General features: G+C 46.0%; 1 protein-coding gene across 8 annotated transcripts in view; it reads left to right on the top strand.

Moving 5' to 3' along the window:
• TBC1D1 (TBC1 domain family member 1) overlaps nt 1-16,821 on the top strand; it is a 192,375-nt gene that overhangs the window by 118,638 nt on the left and 56,916 nt on the right. For 5 of the 8 annotated variants that reach the window (XM_031436029.2, XM_031436020.2, XM_031436080.2 and 2 more), the window contains 2 exons: nt 278-397; nt 1,370-1,509. In XM_031436029.2, the coding sequence (XP_031291889.1) occupies nt 278-397; nt 1,370-1,509 (260 nt within the window). Of the gene's footprint in view, nt 1-277; nt 398-1,369; nt 1,510-4,543; nt 4,605-16,821 lie in introns of those variants that run through there. The other 3 variants (XM_031436072.2, XM_031436068.2, XM_010980408.3) reach the window with 2 other exon arrangements.

The raw sequence follows: 16,821 nt of genomic DNA, 5'->3' as shown, positions 1-16,821 counted from the left end.
CACAATGTTGCACAGCAGATCTTTAGAATTTATTCATCTTACATAACTGAATGGACTGATGTTTATTCATTAATTCATTGATTCCATTCATTTAAAGTAATAGAATTTTATTGACTGAAAGTGAAAGTTAAATGTCATTTGTAAGCTGTTTTTCTTACCTGCTTTAATTTTCTTAGCATTAGAACTATAAAAATGTTTTTTATTTTGAAGCTTATGTTTTATACTTTGTCTATTTGTGTTTCTTTATCCTAAACTCTTTTTTCAACCAAACTCTTAGCATCTCCTACCGTAATGCCCTGCGGAAAAAACTTCATTCTTCTTCCTCTGTGCCAAATTTTCTAAAATTTCTGGCTCCTGTAGATGAAAATAACACCTCTGACTTTATGAACACAAAAAGGTAGGGTTTGATATAGATATATCAAGTCTGGGTACAAGTGCTGACTGTTGGACACATAGGGATTTTTCAGCTGTTCTTTTGCCATTTAAATAATCATTTACGCTAGACCTATTGTATCTTCTTTCTTATAAGTTTTTCTTACTGGATGTGATTTTTTAAAAATGTGGAGTCAACTTGTAATCTAGTTTTGACTGGGATGAGTTTACTAATGTGTTGTTATTTTCAGCAAATTAGAGAAAGTCTTACCCATCTAATTGATTAGAAGTGTTTCTGGATAGTGAGCATGTTTGGCTGTCAGTATCAGTCAGGATGTCTGATCTGTAAGTTCAGGTGACTGTCTGGTTGCAGGTAGACACTTGGGTGTAGCTCACAAGGGCTTCCCCAAGTTGTCCTTTGAATAGGAAGAAAATTAGTGACTAGATGGTTTTTATGTATATTGAAAACTATACTTTGTTTTGTAGTTTAAAACATATAGGTGTTAAAAAAATCATATCAAGTGACTGCATAATTATTGCTTTTGCTGGTTCTGTATAATTTAACTTTTTTCATTTCATGCGGTGATCCTTGGAGACACAGGCCTATGCTAAGAAAATCTCTCTACCCATCGACTAGGGGAGATTGTGGCGCCTCCTGTAGGCAGTTTCCCTTTCCTGAAGTGGCACCAAGGGAGACCCAATTGAAAGCCAAGATCCGCGGAGCATATTTTTTAATATCTTTTATAATAGAAATAAATTAAAGACGTGTAAACTTGCTTTTTTTATAAAAAGCATTCTGCAAGAAGTCAGTCATGTAGGAGTGTTGACCTGACCCAATATAATCATGCTTATTGTCTATGATTATCTAATTGTTCACTTGTACAAAGGTAATATATCATTCAGTGCTTTGTTAAAAAAAAAAAAAACCAGTAAGTCAAGCTAAAATACCTGTTTATATCTCCCCACCAGTCATAAGTCAATTATCTTGTAATTGTAGGGACTTTGAGTCTAAAGACAACCATCTCAGTGACGCCAGTGGGACCCCTGTGAAGACACGGAGACACTCGTGGAGGCAGCAGATCTTCCTTCGCGTGGCCACCCCACAGAAAGCGTGCGAGTCTCCCGGCAGATATGAAGGTGAGGCCTGCCCCCGACATAAAACTAGAAAAAGTGCATTTGTGGAAGAAGAGGTGAAATGAGATTTCAGGTCAGAATCATCCCCTGATGTTAAAGCTCCCTGGGTGAGAGGCTGACGTGGCAATGCCTGGCACTGTTTCAAGAGGATCCCGCATTGCAGGGAAACCTGTCACAGGGCTCAGCAGCTTACAGTACTGTGTACGACGCTGCGTGTTACAAATGGCACCTCTGCTGAGCTCTTGTGACTGCTCAGCCCTACCTCATTCACGGGAATGTTAAGGACCTCGGGCTGACGCCTCCACTTCCCTCATCCCTTCCCACTGTGTTCCCAGGCTTGTCTGTTTTCCCCCTCTGCAAGGGTCGCTTTACTCCCTGCCTTAGCACGGTGTGGTGTTAGAGGTACCCCATCCCACTGGTCACGCTTGTGATGCTCTGTGCCTTGTCAATTGCTGTCACTCAGTCTGGTGTCACAGGAGGGCTGTCTTGTGCTCGCTCATCCTTGTGCCCCCCAAAGAAATACGGACAGACTTCAGAGATATTGCGGGTTTGGGTTCCAAAACCACCACAGTAAAGAGAATATCGCAATAAAGCAGACCACGTGAATTTTTTTTGTTTCCTAGTGCACGTAAAAGTTATGTTTACACTGTAGTATAGGCACTATAATGTAGTCTTCTAAGTGTGCAATAGCATTATGTCTAAAAAAGATGTATATACCTTAATTTAAAAAAACTTTATTGCCAAAAATAATGCTAACCATCATCTGACAATACAGGGTTGCCACAAACTTTCAATTTGTTACAAAAAAAAAAAAAAGCAGTATCTGCGAATCACAGTAATAAGCACGGTGAGACGCGGTATGCCCGTGTGGAACGTGCTCAGGTTTGTCTTTAGGCCTTTTGATGTTGAGTTACAATGTAAAAATGGAGTTTAAATGCAGTTCTTCTGACCAAAATTAAGATTTTTCTCTGACCAGTGATATCATAAACTTTCAATAGTAGATATTTACTGTCCTTAATGTTTCTCGATCAGAAATTGTTTCCTTAAAAATTAGCAAAGTGTAACAGTGTAACAGTAGACCTTCAACGAGTACTTGCACGCCTCAGATTGCACATAGTGTAGATTCACTCTTGTCCCTCGACACACCTCTGCATGTCTCCCAGGAAGCAGCACAGGCTAATCCGAGAGTTTTCAGACTAGGCTCCCTGCATCTGTCTTGAGGGAGGAGGGCTGTTGGAGGAACCCTCCCCTCCTGTTCCACCTCCCCCTTGTTTCTTCATCTCTCCCTGCCTCCTTCCCCCAGAGTTCTTAGTATTTAATTTGAATAATGAATCCTCTGCCCAATTAAACAAGAGCCTGGTTTGGGCTCAGCTATCTTTGTGATGTAAATCATGTAACTTCACTTAAGTTGTAGAAGGGTTATAGTAGTGTTGGCTCTTCCTATCTCACGGAAGTACATTAAATTATAAATGTGACAGTACTTTGAAAACCTGAAGGCACACTAGATGTAAACTAACATTATTTTTGTTTCCGTTGTTGAGATTGGAGCACTGGTATTTAGCTTCCTATGCCATTGTCTCCCAGCAGCAGCAATGTAAAGGAGCGCTGGGTTTATAAATTCAGTGAGATTTAAAAAAATTTTTGAGTAAACTGAGTTATTTCAGTTCGTATCAGTTTAGAAAGTTTTGTTTTAAAGGTTTCATTTTCATGTTGTACACTGCCTGCTAATGTCCAACAGCCAGATTGTGTAACCTAATCCCTTCCTTAAACTTCTTTTAAAATTCTAGGCCACAGGGATCTGCTAGGGTTGTGGCTATAGAAAACACCAGGCTTGTAAACTGCACAGCTCCTGCTTGGAGCTCTGGCCCCTGAGGACATGCTGGTGGTCTCTGCAGGCCCCGCCCTGGTGCCGCCCTTTTCCTGTCTCTGGAATCCGGAAGTGTGAGGTTTCTGGACAGGCACTGGTATCTTCCTGTCGGGGTCTGAGAGACTTGAGTCAGAAGGTTAGTCAGTGCTGGCGAATGCTTGCTTCTCTGGACAACCCCAGGAGGGTAAAACAGGCAGGGAGACTACGCTGTAGCAGCATGAGAGGAGGCGATCTTGTGTCACCCCAGTGGAGAGGAAAGGAAGGAGGAAGGAGGCCACAGTTTGCATTTGAGTTCTCTTTTTGGAAGTCATGGCAGGAAACTTTTCTTTTTAATAGGTCTAGTCTGGGAATATCGTAAGAAATGAATATTTAGGTCCAAGTTGCATTCTTACTGACGATACTTGCAATGCACAGGGTTCTTTGGTGCATTCTGGGCTAGCTGACACAGCTGGGCCCAAGTGTGCAGGGAAGGAGGTGGGGTACCTGGTTGTTGCCGCAGACACAGGTCAGAGCACTGAGCAGGTGCCTCCAGTGCCCTGCTCCCTGGATAGCTTGGTTGCTAGGGAACTGGGAATGGAGCACTTGGTGCTGGCCATCTCCCCCGCTGGAAGTGGCACTCAAAGCTGCTCAAAGGAGCACCCCAGCATCCACCTGTCAGGCCCCTGGGGTCACAGCTTGTTGATAGCAGGGACCTGCCCTCTAGCGTGGGAAGGTCTCAGGTGGTCGTGATGGTGAACTTCGGGAAAGGATTTAGAGCTCATTTAGGGTAACCTCCTCTGAAAACAGGGGCAGAGAACCTGCATCCAGATCCCCGCTTTCCACCTTAGGCACTGTGGTCTGGGACACACTTGTCTAATTTCTCCCTGATGTTATAGGATTAGTTAGGCCTTTTGTCACACTGATTGGGATAAGAGAAGTATGATGCTTTTACTGACATTTTATTTTAAAGTGTTCAAATTTCAGGAGATTAGAAAGTGAGTGATGCAAACGTTTCTAGTATAAAGTCACCTCCCACGGTGTGGAGGGCCCTCTGGTGCTCCCTGCCCATTGTTTCTCCCCCTCGGCCCTTCCACAGGGGGGCGCTGTGGAGCAGTGCTTGGCATGCACCGCGCTGCCGCCGGAACCGTCCTGGGAGCTGCTGTGCCAAGTGGCGGGGCTTGATTCTCTGGCTGCCAGAGTGACTGGATGGCCGGGCCTTGCTCCTCCCGCTGCAGAGGGCTCTTCCTCCCAGGTCCTGGCGGTGCCCGGTGAGGGGGAGGTGCGGGCGTGGGCTGGGCGGGGAGGGGAAGGAACGGGAAGGAGGCGGGCCGGGACTGGGAACTGAGCTGTGATTTGTGATTGAAACAGCAGCAGCACCAGAAGTGGAATTTCGCTGTTTGAGAACAGTGCCCCAGTGTTGCGGTGGCCATACCGCACGGGGACTTGCTGTGGAGACTGAAGTGCTGTATGATGTCTTTAATGTGTTCAAGTGTAGAGCGTGTCATGAGGATGTACTGTAAACTCCCGGTGCGGTGGCCAGGAACGTGTTAAGGGTGGTGGATGACTGTGAAGCAGCCTGTCCCATGGGTGGTGGATGACTGTGAAGCAGCCTGTCCCATGCCAGAGCAGTTGTAAGTTTTACAGGGAGCTTCCTCAGATGAAGCTGAATCCTGTCTCCCATGGTTCCCTCCCTTGGTTCCTGTCTGTGTCTGGTCTGAGACGCGCGGAATGCACTTGTTTGCACTTCCTGTTCCTCAGATGACAGAGGGTCAAAGAAGCGCTGCTTCCTCCAGAGCTCTGCTCCAGGCTCGTTTCCCCCAGTCTTTTGACCCACTCCGTTTCACTGTCAGTCTCCTCTAGTCATAGTCCTGTCCGCTGACCATATTGGACCCCCGGAAACCTGGAACCCAGCTCCACCTCCCGCGGTCTCCCACCCACGTGGCGCACTCTTCTCTGAATGCAAGGCCACCTTTATAACCTGTCTCTGCTTTAGGTCATTTACTCACATTCTTGGCTCTTACCATATCTTGTCCCCTGGGGCATGAACTGTTATTTCAAAATTGGTCTGATTCCTCCCTGCACTTGTGAAAAGTTTTCTACTTCTTACCTGTGAAGTGTGGCAGCATCAGCCAGTCGTTTGGGGATGGTTTTGAAGCTTAATTCTGGTGACCAGTATGCTGTAGCGAGCTATGTAAAGTTGAAGAGCCAGGCCCTCCATGTCTTTTTGTGATTGATAAAAGTGCTGAGCACGGTGGGCCCTGCATAGATACCGCTCCTGCCGTTCCTCTTCCACGGTCATCACTGATTATTCAGGTCCCAAACTATGCAGCTACTGCCATTTTCCCCACATCTCCTGCAGGAAGATGTCCTTAGAGACCCCAGTGCAGCACTAGATGGGTGTCACATACATGGTCCACCTGGCCTCTCTGAGGAAGGCTTCTGCTGCAGCCCCTTGCTCTTGCCACGCCGGCTCCTTCCTGAGGCCTTTGCACAGACTGTTCCCTGTGTTTGCAGTGCTCTTCACCCGTTGTCCCCATGACTAACCCCCTCACCTACTTCACATCATTGCTTAAAGTCACCTTTCATTGAGGCCTCCCTGGCCACTCCATTTCAGGTTGTACCCTCATCAGACATCCCTAATCTCCTTACTACGATTTTTTCCATAGCTCTTACCTCTTCGAAACATACTCTAGTTATGTACTTATTCCTTATCTTTATCTCAGGTTCCTTCAGTCTGCACAGGCTTTATGACTTTTAGGTAAATTGTTCAGATTCTTACAAACTTAATATTTGGTCCTTCGTGATTTCTTAACTCCCTGCTCCTTCCCCTTTCTGCTTGTGTCCTTTCTGCTCTTACAGAATTAAGAAATGCTGTCTGAATTATAAAATTATGTTGTAGGTACTCTGTGTATGAGAGAGAGAGAAGAGAAAATAAAAGCATTTACGACTCTGAAGTGGTATTATAATAATAATCACTTACCGTGTCCTTATTTTTAGCAAGTGCTTTACATGAATTATTTCCTTTAATTCCCAGTCAACCTTACGAAGGTCGGCATTTTTATTGCACGTGTTTCACAGATGGAGCAGAGGCTTGGAGTGGCTGAAATCACTCTCCCCAAACCACCGAGCTAGTAGGCGACAGGCAGGACTGGAGCTCAAGGATCTCTGCCCCACAGTTTGCGGAACTGCCCGCAGGCTGAGCTGCCGGTGGGCGTGGCCCCAGGGGTGGGTGTGGCCCGTGGCCGGGAGCGGCCCAGACTGGGCGTGGCTTCTTCCTTGGGGCGCCTTCCCTCTGGGCTTCCCGTGAGCCCCTGCATTGAGCGGTTGTTCCCAGTGTGTCCCTGTGTTTCAGAGCTCCAGAGCATTTTAACTCATGGAGTTGCCTTCGTCCTTCCTCCCTGCGTGTTAGCACTGGGACAAGAGTGTGCCGGGAAGGGGAGGGAGGTTGATTTCGTAACATCTGTCTGAGTTTTCTTCTCCCAAAGCAGGCATCTCCATCCTCTGCACTGCCTGCCTCCCATCCTTAGGGCGCAGAGAGCAGCGCCTTCCACTGTGGCCTGGGACCACTTGGACCCACATGCTTTTCTGTGTGTTCCCCTCTAACTGTGAGACCTACAGATCCTCCGATAGTTGAGGGCCCCAGAGGCCCCTGCATTGGCCAGACCATCCCAGCAGAGTGTCTACCACTAGAGGTGCCTCTGGGTCTCTGTTCTGCTTCATCTTGTGGGGGCTTCCCCTGGGCAGCCCAGGTGTCTGCAGCCAGTGGCTCTGGCTTGAGCATAAGGGACAAAAGTCTACAAGGAACACTTCGCGGTGCCTTTAAAAATGTTTCAGGTGCTCAGTGACTCTTTGTGACCATTCTGCATTTATATTCTGGCACTGCAGACTTCAGTTCATAGACAGGTCTCACCTTCGTCAAGGTGGAAACATGAGACAGGGATAATTGTACTGTCCCCTCCTGCTTGGAAAATACTAGTAAAACATATCAGTAATTTAAAAACTGGTGTTTGCATAGCAGTAAGGATACAAGTGAAGGAGAAATAGAACTTTCTATAGTTTGGGGGTTCTGATTTTTATAGATGGGCTAAAAACTGGAGAAGGGTGTTAATGAGTAGGGAGTGTGACTCCAACTAAATATAGAGTAAAAAACAGTGTGGGTAGAGGTGGAGAGGTTAGACTGCACAAATACTATCTCAAACGAGTCAGCTTGTCACTTAGGGGTGTGTGACTTTCTATACGCAAAATCCCTGTGAAATAATGAAGTTGCAGGAATCTGAATTTTATATTTTGGAAGCTTATCTGAAAGTAGGCAGTTAATTTCCATTTAGAAATTTACTTATAAATGTTTAGTAGGATAGTGCAAACATCTCCAAATTTCAGGCTGCTTTATGATTTTTTTTTTTTAAACTCAGCAGAGACCAGTCAGTTTCTTGTAGAAAGTCTAGCAGGATGGTTTTCCATTCTGACCCTCAGAGGGGTGGGTCTCTGCTTCTCAGCCAGTAGGTCTGGTGTGCAGCAGCATGGCATCGAAGGGAAACTATACGATCAGTAGCGGACTCACCAGTTTGTACTCGAAGACTTTGTGAGGCAAACATTTTTGTCATAAAACAGACACAGGGAGGTCATGAAGTAGAATGAATATCAAAAGTGGCATGGTGGCTGAAATTTAAAGCAGAGTCTTCAGTGATGCTTTTAGTTTGTGGCCACTTATGATTGGTGCCCCAGAAGCCCCGGGGAAATGCGTTCTCCCTCCTTTGTGTTTTGGATTCTTTGGGTGAAAGGTTTGTGGGGTGCTGAGGAAGTGAAAGGTCCGTAGTTGGTAAGCGATATAATACACCTGACAGAAGGTGGTTTTACAGGGGTTCAGTTAAATCTGTTACAGGGCAAAGCGGCTGAAGGCCGAGTGTGTTGAAGACTGCGTTTGTAGAGCAGAGCCGGCTGAGGGCAGACGCAGTTGTTCCTCTGAGTAGGGGCAGCGCTGCTGATGTCTGCATAACAGCCCTTCCTCATCTCCAGGGCCTTCACCCTGGTGATCACCTCCCCCTTGGCCTGCACTGAAGGTAAGGGTGGCACATGCACTCTCACCTCTCAGCTGTAGAGGGAACACACCTGTAGATTGAATGGCTTTCCCCAGGTCACAGTCTAGAGCAGCACTTCACAAACTTGCATGTGCTTAGGGTCCTCTGGTGATTTGGTAAAGGTGCATTCTGGTGTTGTGGGTTTGGATTCTGGAGAGGGTCTCCATTTCTGACAAACTGCCCAGTGATGCTGTGGTTCTGGTTGATCGTGAGTAGCAAGGCTTAGAAGAGTGATCGTGGTCAATCCAGCCCAGACCTTCTATTCCCAGGTTAGGACACCTGTGCTCTCTCCGCTGCTGTAGGTGACCCGAGGAGTCACCCACATGTGTCAAAACTCAGAGAAGTCTAGGTCTTCAGTGACATTTTTTTGAGAGGATTTGTGCTGCCTGGAGAAGCAAAGAGTCAGTCTGCTGGGGAAAATGCAGTGATAAAAAATATACGATACTAGGGATGAAGAAAAACTTGACAGTGTGCCAAATGAAACCAAACATATGGTGTCTGCCTTGCTCCTGCCGTTTTGTTTTCCACGGAAGCTTTTTGGGGGCAGCAGGGCATAGAGAATGTGCAGGTATTTGTTTTCTTAGCTGTGGGCTCTGATCTAATTGTCAGACCTGCAAAAAATGTTGAAAATCAACTTCTGACTAGATTTTTGGGAGTAGAACTACTCCACGGTTTTTCCTCGTGTTTCATGCAAAAGATAATTCTTTGTTGTTAAGAAATCTTTTTTTTTTTTAGGTAACTCCCATCTATGGAATGGGGGGGTTCTTTTACTTGCCTCTGTGCCAAGGAACAATTTTAGTCTTGGTCCAATGCCTTTAATTTAAGCATTTCTGATTACATTGTGCATTTACCGATTTCACTAACAATAGAAGCATTCAGACTTTGTGTATTGTTAAAAAAAAAAAGAAGAAAAAACCCACCTAATATAGATAAAGACTTATTGATTTGAAACCTATTGTATAAGTAAACAGCCTAGTGAAACTGAAGTTCAGAGGGTTTTTGTGTTGTGAGTATACCTCTGTCAATATGCATGATTTTATGATCCAGTTAAGTTGATTGGATTAGATATTAGATGTAAATAGTAATGGCAAAACCAAGGAATGTAATCTGAATCTTTATAATGACTTTTATATTATTATTGTAACTGTTGTACGACTGTGATTTATTTGTATTGTTCATAGCGAAGTTTTCAAGAATTTAATTACCATTAGGAAATTTTAATGGATGATGTAAGCAGAATAAGTGCAGGCAGAACTTTACTGGAACTTGTAAGCATCGCGGTGACATCGTATGACCCTTTGTTTTGATCGCTGGTTCATGTTGGTTCACTGTGTCCCAGTCACATGGGGAGACTTACAATGTGGGCTGCACCGGCCCCTCTGCTCTCACTGTGTCAGGTGGGTGAGGACGGCCTGGGCATGGCTTCTCTTTTTAAACCCACCCAGAGCATTCTGATTGTGGCTCTGATTGAGACCGCTGATTTAGATGCCAGGGCGCCCTGAGACACAGTCACCGCTTGGTGGCAGTGTTGCTCCCTGTGTCTTGTTGGCCTTTTTCTAATTCCAGCAGAGTGTACTTTTTCTTCCCCCCATGTTTTTGTTTTCGGTCTTGTTTTTGTTACAGTATGTATCTTCTTTCCTCATTTTCTGTGGAGAGCTGCCTTCTGAAATTGAGATATTTTTCTTTATTTTTGTACAAGGTTTTAGGGAGTGGGCAAAATAAGAAAGAAAAAAATAGTTTCCAATTGCCAGAGACATATGGCTTTTTCAGATTGTTCTTAACTTACGTTCCATATAATTTTGCTTTTCTGTGGTCAGTAAGGACCAGGTTCAAGATAAAATATTGCAAGCCAGGGATGGATTGTTCATGGATTTCAATAGTTTGAAGCTACTAGATTTTTCCCCTTGATTGTGCTTCTTGGCACATCATCACAGATGTTGGAGAAGCCACAGTGAATGGCAAGACTCCACCTCAGTTTGCTGTTTTCGTGCCTGATAACAGTTGTACGTTAGTGTTGATTGAGCCTTTCTTTCCTAGTTTACCACTGGCATTTAAACGGTCAGTCCTTACGCTTCGTGCAAAGGCTGGGGCTGAGGGTTGATGATGACACAGAGACATCATCTCAATCTCTGCTGCTTGAGGGCTTGGACCCTGGAGGTCCCGGAGTGGGAGGGCCTGGGTGTGATCCCTGCTTACAGCACCCAGCTGGCAGGGAGTTCCTCCTTAGGGCTCCTCTCACTCCAGAGCCTGTGCCTGGGGCCACAGGATTAAAGTCCAAAGTGGAAGATCTTAATTTGTCACCTTTGAATTTTAATCTGTAGGCACTAGGGAGCCACTGAAGTGTGTAAAGCAAGGAAATGGTTCGTAGTTTGTAGCTATTCTCAGGAGGATAGAAACTGTAGACATACCCGAACGTGAAGTAGAACCAGGGCGAGGCAAGCAGCCCTGAATGCAAAGTTTAAAGAGGCACTTGCTTTTAGGGCCCTGCAGGTATGGACCCTGCACTTACATGGCCCTGAGAATGAGCGGCTCCTTACATTTTGCATCCTAGGTGCTGGCTTGCCTCACCCTCCTCCTGGTTGTGCACGGCCACCCTGCAGCCTGGACAGCACTGCCCGGGAGCTTCAGTTAGCTCTGAGGAGCTGTCCATGGCAGGAAGCTTTTGTTTTGTTTGAAAAAACAGCTTTATTGAGTAATAATTCACATATTACGCAATTCACCCATTTGAAGTATACAGTGTATTTTTCTGTATTTAAAGGGTTGTGGAACCATCACCACAATCTAATTTTAAAATACTTTTCCCCCTAGAAAGAAACCCATAGCTGTCACTTCCCCAAACCTCCCTCCCCCTAAACAACCACTAATCATCTTTCTTTCTCTATAGATCTGCCCATTCTGGACATTTTATATAAAGGGAATCAGGTGATACGTGCTTCTGTGTGTGTGGCTTCTTTCACGGAGCATCATGTTTTCAAGGTTCATGGTGTCATAGCCTGTGTCAGTGCTCCGTTCCTTTCTATGGTCAGTTAATGGTCCATTGCGTGGACAGACCTCAAATGCAGTCGTTTACCAGTCGACGGACGTTTGGGTGGTTGTCGCTACCTCTTGGCCATTATGAATAGCGCTGCTGCAAACCTTCCTGTACAAGTTATGTGTGGTTGTGTGCTCAGAAGGGGTTTTAAGGGGGAGTGTGGAACCTCCTCTGGCGGGCTCTGAGTTGTCACCCGTGATTCTGACCACGGGCGTGGTTAGGCCGGGGGTAGGGGGAGGAGCTTCCCTACTGGTTGGCCTTGTTTGCTTTCCTTCCACTGCAGGCTGAGGGGAAGGGTGCAGGGGACCCTGGTGTTGCCCGAGAAGTGCCTGGGAAGACGTGGGGCGGGGGAGCCCCCTTTCTGGGAGGCAGCCACAGGGCCACGGGTCAGTGGCAGTGGCCTGGGGCTACATTTCTTTCAGCTGTTCTCAAACTGCATGCCCAGAATCCCTTGGAGAACTTGTGGAAATACAGGTTGCTCGTCCTCATCCCTAAAGGTTCTCATTCTGGAGACGGAATTCTTCGTAGAGCCTGAGAATTTGCAATTTTTAGGCGTTTCCAGGTGATGCTGCCTTTGCAGATTTGGGGACCACACTTTGATGTCCTTTGAATATCTCAGGCTGCAGCAGCTGATGGGCAGGAGTACATCCTATTCTGATTTAAACTTCAGCCCCCAAACTCCTGAGTGGTTGTTAGTGAAATAAACAGATTGAAAATTAGGAATGTGTTCTATGGCAGATTATGAAATGGCCAACAAATCCTATTTTCTTTGCAGTAAAACTAACCGAATATTAGTAATAGCTGTCGCAATCGTCCCTACCGCGTACTGAGCACTTGCACCCAGCTAGGTGATAATTCTCTCCTCAACCCCATGCGTGGGGACTGCCCGTGCTCCTCCCGCGGCACTCAGTTCACACAGCTCCGGTTCACATCAGGTCGGTTCTGCTCTAAGTCTGGTCTCTTAATCACAGTAATGAGCTGTTGACAGTTTTAGGAATAAATCATCAGGAGTTTTGACTCGTTTAAGTTAGTGTTTGTGTGGCGATAAGCTGCGTTAGAGTGAAAGAACAGTTCTTATGTTGGAAGTATTCTAGAATTAAATGTTATTTTTCTTGCTAATACAGCACACGTTTTGGGCATTATTTATTGGTGGTTTTAATTTTTTAGAAACAGAATTAGAATCCTCCTAGTTGAATGGTTTCTGTTCGTTTCATTTGCTTAAATGAAAAAATGTCCTGTCTCTCCTGGAGGGGGCGAAGTCGGGCATTCCCACTGGATGCCAGCCGGCGGCCCCAGAGTGACAGCTGCGGGCTCACTCAGCGAGCTCTTGGTTTTGTAAAGTCCTGAGATCAAGCCAAGGGATGCATTAAACTGCTTTTTAAAATGAATTTTTTTCTAAGTAAATTTGTTTTATCACTTTTATATAAATGAAAATATCTGCAGAATGACTACTAATAAGATTTTAAGCATCATTTACTAAAGTAGGAACATCATAATTATGATCTTACATAACTTTGCATTTTATACTTGAGAGACTAATGAGTTTTCTACACAAAGTTCAAGTGTTGAGCTTCATTTCCTATCCAGGTGTGTTAGCTTGAGAACTTTCGATTAAGGACAGGTCTAATGATGAGAGGTTATATCTCCACCTGTGTGATTCCATTTTTGAAATTGTTTTTTGCAGAAGCATCTTTACCCAACAGTTACCAAGGGGAAGTTTTTCTTTTTCCTGCCAAGGGTTGTGCTGGGGGTGGGGTATAGGAACAGTTGGCTTTTTCATCCCTACAAGGCTTCAACTTGTGGGGCTTAGATTAGAGGCCATAGGCTGGGATACCTGCCTTGACAAAGGGGTATTTCTTGTCTCTCTCTGCAAAACGGCTGGTGTGGTTTGAGTTCATCATTCTCCCTCAGAGAATTCTCCCATTGATTCAATGCACCACATGCTGGAAGTTTTCTTCCACTGTTCCTGCCGCTGCGGTCTCAGCCACACTTGGTACATGCCCCGGCGTGGAGCAGGCTACGTACCCTTAGACCAGATGTTCTGCCAGCACACAGCGAAGTTGCAGGCTTTCCTCTCCCTTGCCCAAGTTCCTTTGCTCCACCAGTTCCACCTTCCTCAGCCCTTCACTTCCAGGTACCAAATTTGACATCATCTAGAGATTTGTATCTGACTGACTGTACTAGAAATCGTGCTGGCTGATGTAATCAGAGAGGGATTAATCTTTCTCATGGACAAGAAGTCCGGAGGATGACAGGGCAGGGCTGTTCTCTGATGCTTGACGTTCCCAGGGAGCGGAGGTACTTCCTACTTTTCCTGTTTCTTCCTCTTGAATGCCTCCTAGTCACAGCGTAGCTGTACCACCTCCAGCTTCCCCACCAGCTCCGAGCAGAATGAAGGAGGAAGCAACAAGGGGGAAAGGGTGACCCCTCTATACCGAGAGAGCAAACTTTTGCAGAAGCCCATGGTCCAGTTCTGCATGTGTCTTGATGTCTGGAACTCTGGCATCTGGTCACTCTTTGCTACAGGGCGGCTGAGCTATGATGGTACTTGGCTGAGCGTGGGGCCACTGTGTAGGATGCACGTGGTTGCGAGGATGAAGGGGAAGCGTGTGAGGGCTGGGAACCTGGGTGTGGGCTGGGCACCCAGGGCCACAGACTTGCCCCGGCCGTGTCCCTCCACTCCCGCTGTGCTGTGTGTCTTCTTGCAGCCGGGATTTTGCATAGATGCCTTCCTTTGCCCAGAAAGCTCCTCATGCTACTTCTCTCCCCTCTTCACCCAGCCCTCCACCCTTGAGCACCTCGGACTTCTCATGTCGCCATTTCTTCTTTTCTCGGGTGTGGTCTGCTTCTCTACCCCTGATGCTCCTTAAGGTTTCTGTCTGTCCCTCTTAGAGAGCGGCTTGCTTTGTCTCACCGTTGTTTTCCCCCGAGCTTTAGATCTGGGCTGTCCAGTACAGTGGCCACTAGCTCCACACAGCTGATTAAACACAAATGGAAAAGTTCCGGAGCAGAGCCTCATTTCAGCTGTTCGAGAACCACGTGTGGCTGGTGGCTACGGCATTGGAGAGCACGGCCCTGGGACATTGCCCTCCTTTGAATTCTCCCGAATATGCTGCTCTTGGCAGTGACCTCTTCGGGATCTCCCTTCCACTGACTCCTCTGAACCACAAGAGATGCACCTGCTGTGTTCCCTGCTAACTGAAGTGTTGACCTTGGGCAGAGGCAAGATACTCGACAGCCCACACGGCTTCCAGAATGATCCTTACTGGATATGTAGGAGAGTCCATTGCTTTCAAGGAATCCAAGGAAGTGGGAACTTTGAAAAGTGTCTGTTCCAAATTCCTTGTTTTATAGATGAAGAAATGGGTTCAGTGAGGGAAAGGGACCCACTTAAGGTAAAACAGGCAGTCAGTGGTAGAACGGACTAGAATCATGGTTCTCTTTCCATTAAACCAGGCCTGATTATCACCAACCTATTTGTTTTCCCTGATTCTGTTCTCTTCTTGCTTATTCAGTTTCCAGCTTCTTGAGAGGAAGTTGTTTGGAGCTCTTAGCTGTCCTTGAATGCCTGCTACTTATAGGCAGTGCTGAGAACGCTCAGGAAACAGATGAGTGTAAGCCTGTCTTAGTCAGTGATCATTTAGTTGCAAAAATCAGAAGATGACTTAAGTGAGCTTAATCAGTAGGAGGCTTGCAAAAATCAAGATAAGCACAAGGGCCAGGAACTAGGTTGTCAGGAACCAAGGAAGTCTCTCTGATTCCATCCTCTTTGGGGTCATGTAATTTTTCCTCCTTTTTTCTTCTGGCCTCTTTTTCATTCTACATGCTAGCTTTCCCAGCTTGCTTCCCACTGTATACAGTTAGCCAGCTCCCTAATCTGTATGGCCTCTTAGCTCCAGAGGCATCCAGTTACCGGGTACCAATCCAGATACTGGGGAGCTGACTGGCCCGACTCATTGTAGCTCACCGTGGGAGGGATGGGAGAACCGTGGTACCAGCATGGCAGTGGGATCCACTCAAGATACCATCTGGGCTGTGGGGAGGAGAGGAGCAGGGCCACTGCTGGGAGGAGGGAGCTCTGCCTCCGGCCACCACACGTCAGTGTCTTCTTGTTAATTACGCTACTTAGCAACCAAAGGCAGAACCAGAACAGTGAAAGTCACCAGGGCTCACTAGCTTTTTAGCAATTCATGTTTATCCCAAAGTAGGTGAAATTATGTGGGTAAATATATAAACTTATTACCAGAAGTACTTGGGGAGAAGTTGAGTGACCTTCCGTCAAAGATTGCTCTGCCGGGAATGAATTTTGATTGATACGTTTACACAGAAATAAAAATGGGATTCTTAGAGCAAATAGTTGTCATGGGGCTCAGCAGCCAGAGGTGGTGAAGGTCCCTGGAGGAGGAAAGGCTGGTGAGCCGTGGCGGGGCTCAGCGTGGACCTTAGACACACGCGTGTGCGGCGAGCCCTCTCACACACCTGCTCCCGCTTTGGTCTCGCCTAGCCACTGCAGGCACTGAGGGCCCATTTTCAAAGCTCTGTCTCAGCTCCTGTGGCAGGGGCACTGTCTAGTTATGGTTCTGTGACCTGGCACAGGGTTTGGTTCATAGATGGTGCTTGGTTTCTGTTGGATACAGGGATATATGGTTTTGGAATATTAACCAAATATGGGTATTATTAACTACTCAGATTATACTTTGGGGAAAAAAAGCATATTCATGGAAAAAATACAAAGAAAACATACATTCTGCAGAAGTTTCGAGATGTTGTAGCGATAGGTGATGTTTCCCCCTTTTCTCTTTTTCAGTTTTCTCATGTAGTAATATCTTGAAGTGGGAAAAATTCATTTTTAATTAAGAAACATTTGAAATATATTTGGTCATGTGGAGGATTAAAATGGAAGCACGTTTCTGTCACAAATCATGATGGTAGCAAGTATTCAGATTTATTGGAAATGGACCTAATTATAAAGATCACTTCTTTTGTGGGCCTGAACTACAGATGATCATTTGGCAATCCCTCCCCCCTTTCTTCTAAGAAATGATTAAACTTGGCATGACCAATAATTTGAGTTGAGAAAATGACAGCCTTCATTTGCAGAAATCAAGCCTAAAAGTTAGAGATACATGGCCTTCATTTGAAGGGTTTTTCTTCATCTTGGCCCTCCCACCACTGCTGTTCCTTTTCTCAGAAGCCTTTGTTCCCAAGGGCCACTTCCTGCCTGCTCACACACCCGAGAAAGAGCCCCAGGTGTCCCAAAGCACTTTGTTGCTTAATGCTTATTGAGATTCCAGATTTCTGTGGTTCTAGAAGAAATAAAATTTCAGGATGTTATGTTCATAGTTTCAGAGAATAGTTTG

The sequence above is a fragment of the Camelus dromedarius genome, chromosome 1, assembly GCF_036321535.1.
Source record: "Camelus dromedarius isolate mCamDro1 chromosome 1, mCamDro1.pat, whole genome shotgun sequence".
NCBI lineage: Eukaryota > Metazoa > Chordata > Mammalia > Artiodactyla > Camelidae > Camelus > Camelus dromedarius.
Note: the sequence above shows the minus strand (reverse complement) of the source record. Positions and strands in the feature narration are given on the sequence as shown.